Genomic DNA, 13,135 nt, shown 5'->3' on the forward strand with positions numbered 1-13,135 from the left:
TGCACCATTTCTGCAGGCTAATTAGAAAGTGCTGGAGTACCGGGAGGCAAAAAGGCACAAAAAGAACACGATAAAGTTAAGATGGAATACTAGAAAAGGTGTGACAAGGGTTGTTTGTTAATACTATTGTAATATTATTTACAGCATATAATGCGGGCAATAAATGACTTTTTATACTATTGATCTTTCAATGTTTTATATTGATCAGCCAATGCACAATTGTTTATATTTCTATGTATAAACAGAGAGGGATATCCAGGAAATACATGTGAAACATCCCAGAATGAAAGTAATATCAATTCCTTTTCTCCTTTGGCAGCTTTTGCCTGCTGCATTTCCTACAGCACCTTTCAGACCAACTTTCTTAGACATGGACAATAACCCATTGATATGCATCCTTCAGTCAGAAAGCAATTAATATATTACTTTTATTTGGATGTGGCATTCAAATCCAACTTCTTAATATCTGTCGTTATTAAGCTGCCAGTGTTGACATAAGGCAAGTAGATATAATGTACATAGGTAGAACGAAGTAATTGCAAAGACAATATTTGACTGATTTTCTTGACACGAACTGGATTGAGACATTGTTATATGATGCAGAGCTAAGTTAAGACTGAAAGGACAACACTGAGGAGAGGGAGTTATTATACGATTATGAAAAGTGACCACCAGAGGGCGCATGGTGCATCGATCCTAAACTTCCCATTTATATAATAGGGACAGACACACTGAATAAAGACTAGCTAATCACCTTCGCAGATAAAACATTTCACAAAAATTTCAAGAACAATGGTGTTTCATGAATAAAAATCGATGACCAGACTGATCAAATAGTTCATTTATTTACACATGTACACAAAAAAGTGCACAGATACAGTGATACAAATTCTATTAGGGCTCATAGATTGGCATGACTTCACAAGACCAATAGTGTGGAGCCCAAAATGGCCATGGGTTACAGAGGCCTGGATAAGGCTATTTCACTTATTCAGGCATTAGACATTTGCCCTCTTCAGATGTTACAGGTACATTAAGAGTACATGAGCAAGGCCATACGCATCAGGCATCTCAAAGTAAGGAAACCGATCAAGGAGCAGCTCCCTCAAATCCATGATCATTCAACAAAACGTAAAAGTGCGGAAACAGAAAGCGGCTTTGATCAACACATCTTCCCTGATAAGCTTGATACACTGAACCCAGGTTCATCTTCGCGGTACATGTGTTGAGCCACATCAGTGCTGGAACATTCTTTAAAGGGGACTCCCTATTCACCATTCAACTGAAAACCTTTACTTTAATTGTCAGTTTAAACAAACAAGCAATCTAACAATGATCCCAAACCTGTTCAAACTATTGATTTGCATTTTAACTTTCCCTACCCTATGGAAAAGCTCAGATGTATTAGTTTCAACAGTCAATAATTAAGCTTTAAAAATTGGTCTTAGTGAGCCCTCTGATGTCCAGCACTTCATTTCATTGGCATTGTGCAAAATAAGAAAAAAACAAAACAGAAGTAATGCTTCAATTTGTGGCTAGTTCATAGTCTCTATTAGGTGAAAATGGAAACATTTACATGGATATATTACAATTTTCACAGCTTGTAAATAGAAAAGACTTACAACAAGGGGAAGGCAGTAATATACAGCAGTTAAGGAAGCCAGATTTTGGGTGTGTGTGGAGGGTCCGGGGAACTGGTGAGCTTAACAGGCCCTGCTAAATGAATGTTTCAGGGAAAGAATAGAAACTACCCCATCCGCTTTTAATGTGTGACATTTTGGCCCCTCAATGATCTGTCCATACTAAACACCAATAAGACCATGCAAAAGGAACCCATACTGCACCACCCACCAGTTACAGACAGGGCTATCTAACTATATTAAAATAACAATTGGTCAAATAAAATCATTACAAGTCCAGATATGGAGCCTGTTATGGGACCCTGAAATGGGAAAGATAAAAACAGAATAAAGCAAGACAATACCAAATGGAATCAAATCAGTTAAACACATAAACCCTGACAGGAGAACTTTAAAACACTTTACGGACAGAGATTATGGATTAGCTTGAATGCGTTTGAAGACAGACACCAGTGATGTCACTGGAGTTTGGCTGGCTGATGCAGTCTTTATATCTTTACATCCTCTGCTTGTTAGCAGGTTTTGTATATACCAGAGTGAAAAAGACAATAAGTAAGAATAGCAGAGAAAGCAAGGGAGAAACCCCCAACAAAAAAAGTAATGTAGGTTCTGAACATTTTTTTTTTGTTTGTTTTGTTGTTTCTTTTGACTGAAACAAGACTGATCGCCCTGTTTATTTACTGTTAAGAGAAGAGCCATCAATCAGCCATGTTGAGGTGGATCAACCATTGCACTCCATGTTGCAGAGTGGAGGCTCCTGGGACATGTAGTCTACATATAAAACACAGAGCATAACACTAATATTAAACTTTGGATTGACCACAATTTCCAATTAATATGTACAAGTCTGCACATTTGAGCAAATTCAAATTTTAAGTTACATGATTTGAGTGCTTTAGATGAATTCAAATCCAGTGTGTACTCTAAAATATTTAGTATATGACTTACCTGGTGCTGCCGCCGTCACACAAGCTCATTGCAAGCAGCTACTTGCCATGATGATCAAAGGGAATGCTATTCTGAAGTGAAAAAAAAAGAAAACATTATAGTACCCTCTCTCTTCCTAAGACTAACTTATACAACGGGAGTTTTGTTAGAAATGAATTGTGCCACAGAGTAAATATTATGTATACATGAAATAAAAATATTTCCAGGCCTCAGTTTTTGTTTATGAAAATGGTTAATTAATATTCTTATATTAAATGTTATTTGACAGACCTTATGCATGTAATTAGTATACATAGTACCTTTTTATAAAGATATGTATAAGCAGTGGGAGCGCACCGACACATTAAATAACAGTGAAAGAGACTGGACACTGCCTTCGCCCATGTTTTAAAGTCAGTACATGGAGTGAGCTTCCCATTTCCAGTCATAATATTTAAGGCACATTCAGACACATAGCCAGATGTTAGGTTGACTCTAGAGTTTATTTGGGTTTTATTCACTCAGATGAAGCATTCAGGTTACGCGCTGGGCCCGGGGCATCTTGTGGGCATTTCAGGGGTAGTGCTATCTTGTACCTGTGAAGTGGACATGCGGGACGTATCCTGCCGCCCCGTAAGGTCTGAGGAAGAGATGTTAACTGGAGCTCCACGGTGCAGCCGCATGCTGACTTTCCGCTCTCGCTCCATGCCTGTTACAGGCCGTGGTGAGGATGTGTTTGCTGTGAAATCCAAAAACAGAATATTACCCAAAAGGAAAACAAAACAATTTCCAAACTTTGAATGTATGATTTAAAATGAGAGGTGTGCGTGCGTATGCTCACCTGTGTGTGAGGTTGGAGTAAGGGGTGTTGGGGGCGCACCATCCTGTGTGGCACGGGGTCTGCCTGAGGCCGATGGGATCCCTCTGGTAGCAGGATTTCTGCTGTGCCTCAACCTTTCCTCCCGATCTCTCCTTTCTCTCTCAGCCTCTTCTGCTGCACGATTAGCACCCTGAGTGGGAATGTGAAGAGAGATAATACAAATTAAAATGCTCCTCAGGGTCTTTATAGTTTTTATCAAGGATCCAAAAAAAGGTGTAGGTGGGAATCTACATCATAATAATAATAATAAATTTGATTAATATAGCACTTTTCAAGATGTTTCAGGTCTCTTCGTCAGGGAAACCAAGGTACATAATCTGACAATGTACACAATACCTATATTAAGCAATGCAGGTAAATAAAAAGAAACAACCGATTTGCAAATAACACATTAATAAAAGTTAATATTTTGTGGCATACTTACAAATTTTAGCATGTTCCAATCAAACACGTAGTCATATGAGAAACCCTGTCTGTGGAACAGGTTCCTAAAGAGCTGCCTCAAGTAAGAGTAGTCGGGTTTGTCATCAAAACGCAGAGAGCGGCAGAAATTGAGGTATGTGGCAAATTCAGCTGGATGTAGGAAAACACAGAAGTAAAACACACTGTACATCAGACTAAGAAAAAAAACAAAAACAAAAAAAAAAAAACCTTTAGAATTAATACATACAGGGGTAACCCTTGCAAAGCACTTCAATGGGTGTCGACATTTTCTTCTCACTGATGCGTTCATATTTCTGTCTTTTGGTGGCAGCTTTTAGGCCTTGCCATGGCAGAGATCCCAGGTTAAAATACATTAATACATAGCCCAAAGACTCCAGGTCATCACGCCGAGACTGCTCTATGGGTGCACAACACACAGACACACACAAACGTAAGCATGCATACTGAGAGGAAGAATAATACACATGTAATATCAGTAATACACATGAACAGACCGTCATCTCATGAGAAGCTCATTTTGCAAAGCAAAGTGGTGTTCCTAACAAGTTTAGAAAATCCCCTTATGAAAATAAAATGGTGAGGCTGTACTCAGAGACAGATCCACACGTACAGTCTGCATGTCATTCAAATTATCCTAATGTCTGCTCAGACTGAAATACAAGCATAGGCCTGTCATGATAATGACAATATCAATTTATTGTATAGTATATAGAAATTACCTCTATATTGCCCATTGTGCTTACATGTACTCCATATATTTGCTGACCTCTATATTGGCCATTGTGCTTATGTGTGTGTTTTCTCCTTTCTCTCTCTCTCTTACAAAGCCGAATTGCACACTTGTGGTGTGGGAACATTTTTGCTTTAAGCTGAAAGGGCGAGGAGAGCCCATAAACGTGTACCAGCCCGGGATGCTGAATTTGCTTGAAAACAGTGTCAACGAAAGATGGCAATACATTAACTATCTGTGTCTGCCTATCCAGTTCTTGGTTCACCTAAAATCACTGTTCGGGAACTCAAGGCACACATTCACTCACAGCTATGGACACTTGAGAAGCCAATCCACTTATCAACGTGTGTTTTTGGACCATGGGAGAAAACCAGAGCACCCAGAGGAAAGCCACACAGACAGGGGGAACACACAACTTCTTACACATTCACTCGGAGTGGGGCTCGGACCCACAACCCCAGGACCCTGGAGCTGTTTGACTGTGACACTACCTGTTGTGCCACAGTAGATATTTAAATATTTTCTACATAATGACTATTCTTATCAATTATAAATTACTACTATTTGAAAGTTTGTAACTGCATTATTATGCGATTATGATTGTATCAGTGGACTTTACTGGTCTTAAAATTTCATTATTTTTTAATCACAATAATTTCTGGGACAATACATAGTTGAAAAAATTTATCATCATGACAGGCCTATATATAAGCACTTATGTAACTGATAAAAATGCAGCATTAGACGGGGTAAAAACACAATAAATGTAGATGCTAATAAGGTTTTACCAATGCCCAGGTGAGTGTTGATTGAGGCGTAGCGGGCAGTGCCAGTCAGATTCTTGTTCTCTCTATATGGAATGTGCTGGTGTGTGCGGGCATCACGATACTTTTTAGCCAGACCAAAGTCAATAATGTAGACCAGGTTTCCTTTTTTCCCCAGTCCCATCAAGAAGTTATCAGGCTTCACGTCTCTGTGGATGAAGTTCTTGGAGTGGATATACTCTATACGGCTAATCTGCAGAGAGGAAATCTTGAATCAAGGCATGCTACATCAAAATGGAATTTCCATAAATTGAACTTACCCTTATAAAATTCACGTTTAAATGCACAAAAATAGCCTGAATGTATCAAGGCCTGTGGTTCTCAATCCTGGCTGATTTCTGCCTTGCACATTTTAGATATTCCTCTGCTCCCCACACACAAAATGCAAATAACAAGCTAATTTAAAACCACGTCTGAAATTGAATGTGATGAGAGTGTGGAGAATACTAGGGTCACCAGGACCAGGATAATTCTTGAATCACCATCTAAGATATAGCGCCTTGGAAGCATTAATTAATAAAAAAAAATAAAAAAAGAATTATTTATATAAAAAAAAAAAAAAAAAAAAAAAAATTATATATATATCTCCATGTAAGAATTGGCTTTTTTGTCTTCTGGGTTCTCCCATCCTACTGCTGAGTATAATTAACGTTTATATTACTGTCATTAAATCAAGTTACACACACAGACACAGCCAAGGGATATTCACATCTGTTGCGACTGGCTCTTGGGGCTTCTAGTGATAAACAGACACTCTCAGTGTTAAGCCTGGTGAATGTGTGTAATCGAATAATGTACACTGGACAGTGTTATTACAATCAGGAAGTGAAACCTTTGTGGTACTTTAGCCATGAGCTAATCCAGCTAAAGTTAGCAGCTGCAAGCCCTGGCTCACTCCTCAGTGACTCTCAAAACCTGATTATAACACTTTCATCAACAACAAAATAAAATAAGGAGAAAGCGCATGTCCTGTGTTTGGTCCATCTATGCTCCCTCCACTGAGTAAAGTTGGTCCAATATTAACTCTTGTACGGTTCTCTCTCTCTAATGTCAGTACTGGGAAAACCAAGCTGGATTCTTCTTCTAGCGAGTGAAATCCCAGTAAGATATGTGCTTTACAGCATACCATGTTTAATAGCCAATTTTTTAAAGCATCATCCGAGCCTCACGGTGACAGAGGCGCTATTCTCCTAGTACGCATCAGAGAAGCATCACAATCATTTTGAAGCTGTAATTTTAAAGTAGAAATACCACATGATGTTACTTACATTAAAAAGCTAATTGCCTGAGGGATAATGGCCAGAACCATTTCTGTTAGCAATATTCTGTACTGGTTTTATGCAGATGTAAGACCAGTCGTTCCTAGTTTTATTGCTGTTCAGAAATGACTGTCCAGTATACTACTGTCTCACCATCTGATCAGCAAGTAATAGGACAGTCTTGAGGCTGAATTTCCTGGAGCAGAAGTTAAAGAGGTCTTCCAGACTGGGTCCCAGCAGCTCCATCACCATCACATTGTAGTCTCCCTCTGCACCACACCATTTTATGGTAGGGATACCCACTGCAGGATGTTAAAATTACACATCAGAATTAGGCTTGGGCAATAATGTAAAATTACAAAAAAGAAAAATTGTCTACAGAATTATCACTATAAATGGTAATATTTAAAACACAATTTACAAAGTAACCTGCATGAGTGATGCAGGTCTTTAAATTCTTTCAGTCATGTAAGCATTTTCTACTACAATTCTGTGCTCTGGAGCAATAAGCTTTTATATTAATCAACACACTAGCCACACGTGACACCATGGCGATAACACACATGTGAAGAGCAAAAGTACAGATCATGTTCTATTCATATTTTTAAGATTAAATAAAATGTTCTGTTTATGTACACACGTTTTATGCTTATGGCTACACTGAACTCTTCTGCTTTTTTAAAGAAACCTGGACTCCAAATTGAACAGATGGATGAGAACGACTTTTATATGCTCCTTGTATTAGGTTCGGTTCTCATATCTATTACTTATTTGAGAAAAAAATAAACAAAAACAAAAAAACACATTGGGAAAAACTGCAAAAAAAAAGTTACGGATGAAATCAAGTAATTGTAATGCAATATTTTCCCAATTTATAGCAGTGGAAGACTCAAAATATGGCAAGTGTCACATTAAGGAAAATATATACATTTTAGAAAGTCTGCATTCAAACATGTCACACAGCTCTCCTGTAGAGAAGGTTTTGCAAGTGTATAGAAGCATGGAGTTCTTTCACCTACTGAGACCTAAAACCTCTACATCTCCAAAATTTCCGCTGTGAAGTTTTCCCTGGAGGACACGACAGCATGTACGCTCATTGCATGAACCCCTTATGGTTACAGTTGTGGCAAGCCATTGTTCATATCAACACAGACACCCCGGAAACGTTTTTCCATGCAAATGTTACAATATCTACACAGCCCCACCCCAAAAAAATATATCTCCATTAGGTTTCGTGTTGTCAGCGCAGATACCCGTTTATATCACCTAGGCCTAGTCAGAACAGAGCAACTTTTCATTTATATGTTAATGGCAAACATATTTAAAACTAATTCCCCAATCTAAACACAGTCATGAAGGCTGTTTCAAATCATACAGGACGATTGTGCAGCATTTAATTCTTTTTAAAGTAAGCTATTTTTGTATGTCACCTCCTCCTTGCATCATTTTGTAGATCTTGCTCTCTATATGGAGCTGAGGATGCTTTGTCTTCACACATTCCAGCTTGATGGCCACCTCCTCCCCAACAGAAATGTCTGTGCCTGAGGTAGATGACAGAAAAAACAAGACAGAGGTAAGAGGCTAATTAAGACACAAAGACATCACTGAATGCAGCTTATATCTTCCTTGAGATGGCAACCATTTATTTTATGAGAATATATTCCACTTGGATGACTGAAATGCTGAAACAGTGACCTAATAGGGCTGTGAACCAGACGGTGAGATGAAAGTATTGCACTGAAGACCAATGTTAACAGTCTTGAAATTTGTTTTTACCAAACAACAATTTATGGTTAAGACAAGGAAAAGTATACAATCTCTTAATTCTTTAAATCAAAAACATGAAAATGCCACCAAAACATATACAATGTACTACAAATGTTGTCAAAGCACTGTCTTATGCCATTTTAATTATATTTATCAGCACAGAAAGTCATAGGAATGCAGTGAATGAAACCTAAAATTGAAACCAATCTAAACTCTGTGAAATACAACTGTTTATAAGGAATATGCAGAACTGTTTCTCCTCCTTTCTTTGCCAGAAACTGTAGAACCTGTTACACAAGTTTGCAGTGGGAGTTTCAAATATAAACAACCACCCGTGTTCCTGCCCAGTAGCTGGGTAAACAAGTTCTAACTTACATCAACTCCACACTGACTACAGATTTATGTACAAGACATGCAAACTGAAACTTTGGATAAGATATAGATTTGAAAGTAGCAAGTGTCCCATTCCCACTTGAAAGCAATATGTATAATGCAGTAATGCGCTCTCTGGGTGCAGCACAGTTTCACAGGCAACTTAAAGACAACCAATAACAGACCTGCCCAAATTCATAGCAAGACCACATGAAAAAAAGATTCTAAACGTTCCTATAATATAGCAGAATTCAGCATGCTACCAACACTTTGCCAAGGCCAAACTATTTAGTCAATCTGAACTAACAACCACAACTAAGTGTGGTTTGTGGTAAAAAATCAAATAATGAATACATGTGTTTACAAACAACATGAATTTTAGTAAATTCAGAAAATCAGTGGGCCAAACTCAAAGCACAGAGTTGTACAAGTTGAAAAGTGGTGCAAGACGCACTGGAAGCTATAGCATGTGATATTGGTACTGATCTTCCCTAAATGGGCATGTCATAGTATTTAGGAGGGGAAGGAGGAAACAAGAGGGGGGGGGGGTTCAAATAGAATAGGATAAAAAGCATGTTGTACATCTTGGTATGAGGGAGCAGGAGTTCTGAATGAATAAGGCAGAAAGATTGGTCTGCGTGTGAGTCACACCTGCGGCCTCCCCCAGTGCCCTGTGACGTGTATGAGAGACCTGCTGGGAATCCCCAGTGTTGGGAAGTAATGCAAAGAATGATAGCAGGCCATGGGGAGGACGCAGTACAGGGCAATTGTTTATATTAAAAAAAATACAATTAACAATGGCAAGTCAATAAAACACTATTTAAACATGTTCCTGTTAGACAGTTCCAATAGAATTATGTTAGTACGTGATACTGATGGGAACAGAAGCAAAGTCTATAAAACAGTCCAAAGGAAATTAAATAATTAAATAAATAACTATTGACAAAATGCAGATTTATGGAAATAATAATCAAAAATAATGACTACATGTAAGAAGTCTAAACGCTCAACACACTCAATAACTCTTAGTTACACTCAACATCTGCAATGAACTTAAATTCTTGTACTGAATACAGTGTGTAACAGTGATGATTAGATTCTGCCCTCTTTATCCTGATCAACGTAAGACTACAGCAAACCTAAATGCTCGGCGCATACTGAGATTCTGAACTTTAGACATTTGAGGTTTATCCCGATCATTCCCAAAACACACACAAAAGAGGAGCCAGTTTAAACCCAAACCAACTGCTTATTAAAAACTTTCTTCTGTATTACGTCTAATAAAATCATGTATGAAAAAAAAATGCATCAAAACAATTGCATACTCCTTGTTTTAAAGGCTAAAGTAAAATAAAATATCCTGTTTGTCTTGTTGTAACCAGCAATACCTAAACTATAAGGCGTGAGTGGCTGATAGGGCAAACCATAATTTTTATTAACATCTGAAAGACGTTTGCTAGCTTTTGATTAATTAAAATCAGCTTTTATCTGTTAAATTTTTAATCAGTTTATCAGCTGAACTGATAGGAGTGCAACCTTGACATTGATCACAGGCAGCAAACTCATTGTTAGGCAAGTGCAGAAAAACAATTCCTTCCTTTAATAACTGCAGATATGTATTCCTAATAATGATCAAACAGCACTTTGTAGAAGTCTTAAGTACCTTAAAACAATCTATGAGAAAATCATAAAATAATAAGAGGCCACACTATAGATGCCTGCCTTTCACATAAACCACAAGGCATTTAAAAGCAATTCACTCAAAGACCATTTGCTGAGATTTATTATTATATCCACAGACCACTTCTCATTAATAAATCTTGGTGTCAAATATACTGCTTTCTTTTTAGTTAACGTGTCTATTCCTACTTACAATCCTACCCTTTTCAGTTTCCTAAAGCTTAAACTACAACTAGTCTACACTGCTGTAAGGCTATATCAACAGAAACTTAAATAAAAAAACATATTACATGACATGAGTCTACCAGTATCTATAATGAATGTGGAAAGTTCCCTTCTGCCATACTGTATATACTGTTAGTTGCTATATCTCTAGCTTCAGCAAAGCTTTTTAACTACACAATCCCTATTCTAGGCAACATTGATAGAGCTATAATTATGTTAAGGCAACAACCTCTGAACATATACAAACTATAGAATAGGAACCTACAGAAATCTGTGGCCAAGAACAACCACACCTGCCACTTAAAGCAAACACAGGATTACAAATTGTACTTTGTTTTTGTGTGTAGCATGTCAAAATAAACCAGCTGAGCTGACATCACTACCTGGTGTGGCTGCTTCATTTCTTCTGAAACATGTATAGACAGGTTAAAGCTCACTAAAAGTGTGGTGGGACGACTATGCTCCAAATTTTGAATGGCCAGGATAAAAACTTGTCTTGGGTTTGTCCACTGCTAAAATGACTGGACATGTACAGCTTAGACAAAAATCACCATCAAATATGTTGATGTTCATGATGTCATTTGAGATGACACAGGGTTACACAAGACGATTTATATAAACACCCCTAAAATCTTACTAGGCACTTATGGAAGAATGTAAGGAAAGTTATGTTGTAAGGTTTGCTATGTTGTAGCCTGTGTAGGAAACATTACAAGGACAACTTCTTGGCCAAACAAGGGGTTCACTCAAGACATGAAAACCTGAAACGTTATTTTATGGTTCTGACACAAGGGCAAAACTAAATGACACACCAAGCAGGCAATACAACGCTTGGATAAACATCAGTTTATTTACCAAGCAAACCATTCTGGGAAGTAAGACCATGAACAAGTTACAAAACACCCAGAGTGAGGCAAACATTTTGGTGTAGCTAACCAGCTAGCATAGACATCCGTTCCTAAAACTTTGAGGTATACAATTAAGACAAATACAACATTACTAAACATCTAAAGTTTTAATAAATACTCACCCAAATAAATGTCACCAAATGATCCACTTCCAATTTTCCTGCCCAGTCTGTATCTGTTTCCCACTCGAAGCTCCATTGCTGGGATAACACCTACCCCCTAGCTAACTATTGGTATAGGGTTTTCAATTAGGAAGAAATATAAACTCAGGTGTGACAAAAAAAATCACTTTGTTTAAACTGAACCTTCCTATAACCTTTTGACTTTACGCTACTCCAACCCCCCCGAGTCCCTGAGGAAAAAGCCGATCCTTCAAGCGGAGTTCAATTTTCACCATTCCTTTTCTAATATACCAGAGAACAAAATGTCACAATATTAGTCTTGGGTTAAAGCTAAGAGTCTAAATATTATGCTCTGCTAGGTTTGATGACCATTTTCTCTTTCTTTCATGAAGATGGGATTGGATTTTTTCAATGTCCCCTTTTCGTAGCCGCTGATCTCCAGCTGTCACAGGCCTCCTACGTTCAGTATTGCAGAAACCTAACATTGTGACATCACTTCCCCTAGCAACGGCTCGTCACTCTGTGGGAGGGGTTGGGTAAAGTTAATTAGCCCAGAAACAAACCGCTAAAAACTTCATCATTCAGACACAGTCTAAAATAATAATAATAAAAAAATGTTTTTAATTTAATTCCAAAAATCAGAAAATCAAAGTGAGAGGTAAGAAGAAATGAGAAAGGAGACGAACTGATGTATTAAAAAAATAAATAAATTTCCAGATTTATAGAATTTAAATGTAAAAGCAATAATGAAAAATATGAAATAATTACAGTATAACATTTTAAAAAAGGAACAATAATGGCAAAATTATGACTCATTTTCGTTTCACATTACATTACACAAAATTCAAGTAGGCGCCTCCACCAACACTTGAGACAGGCCCCCTTTTACGCTGATTGGCTGGAAATATTGTCGATTGTTCTCTCTACAGCCAATCGCGAGCCGGGCACATGGCTGTGAGTTTTTATCCGTCGATTGCGTAACAACGCAGGCACGTGTTTTGCAGCGAGGAGCAGCAGCAAGCCAGATAGATGTACAGACAGAGCTACTACTCACAACCACACGCTTACATTTCATTCTCACCTCACTTCATCTTTCACTGAGCACATTTACGTCACTGCCGTACTATCATGCAGAAAGTTCAATATAAATGACCAGGATAAAAAAAAAACACGTTTAATGTGATTAATCAATTCAAGTCAAGATATATTTTCACAAATTATGACGTTAAAAGCTTTTAACTCCACATAAAACCTGACTCAGAAAGACTGCAATCCAAAAATTGTGCATGGATCTTGTGTACAATATCAATCATATATAAAAAAGTACAACTGAATTATAAACAATAACCGGGCCATA

General features: G+C 37.7%; 1 protein-coding gene across 1 annotated transcript; it reads right to left on the minus strand.

The window, feature by feature from the left end:
* Positions 1-832: 832 nt before the first annotated feature.
* csnk1db (casein kinase 1, delta b) lies at positions 833-12,279 on the minus strand. The gene is made up of 10 exons (XM_066663694.1): positions 11,779-12,279; positions 8,135-8,245; positions 6,858-7,006; positions 5,410-5,638; positions 4,118-4,288; positions 3,872-4,020; positions 3,409-3,577; positions 3,164-3,306; positions 2,589-2,659; positions 833-2,411 (listed from the first exon to the last, which is right to left on the minus strand). Exons 1-9 carry the CDS (start codon positions 11,852-11,854, stop codon positions 2,627-2,629), a joined length of 1,230 nt encoding a protein of 409 aa, XP_066519791.1. The 5' UTR covers positions 11,855-12,279; the 3' UTR covers positions 833-2,411; positions 2,589-2,626.
* Positions 12,280-13,135: the final 856 nt, after the last annotated feature.

This window comes from Hoplias malabaricus, chromosome 3 (genome assembly GCF_029633855.1).
Source record: "Hoplias malabaricus isolate fHopMal1 chromosome 3, fHopMal1.hap1, whole genome shotgun sequence".
Lineage (NCBI taxonomy): Eukaryota > Metazoa > Chordata > Actinopteri > Characiformes > Erythrinidae > Hoplias > Hoplias malabaricus.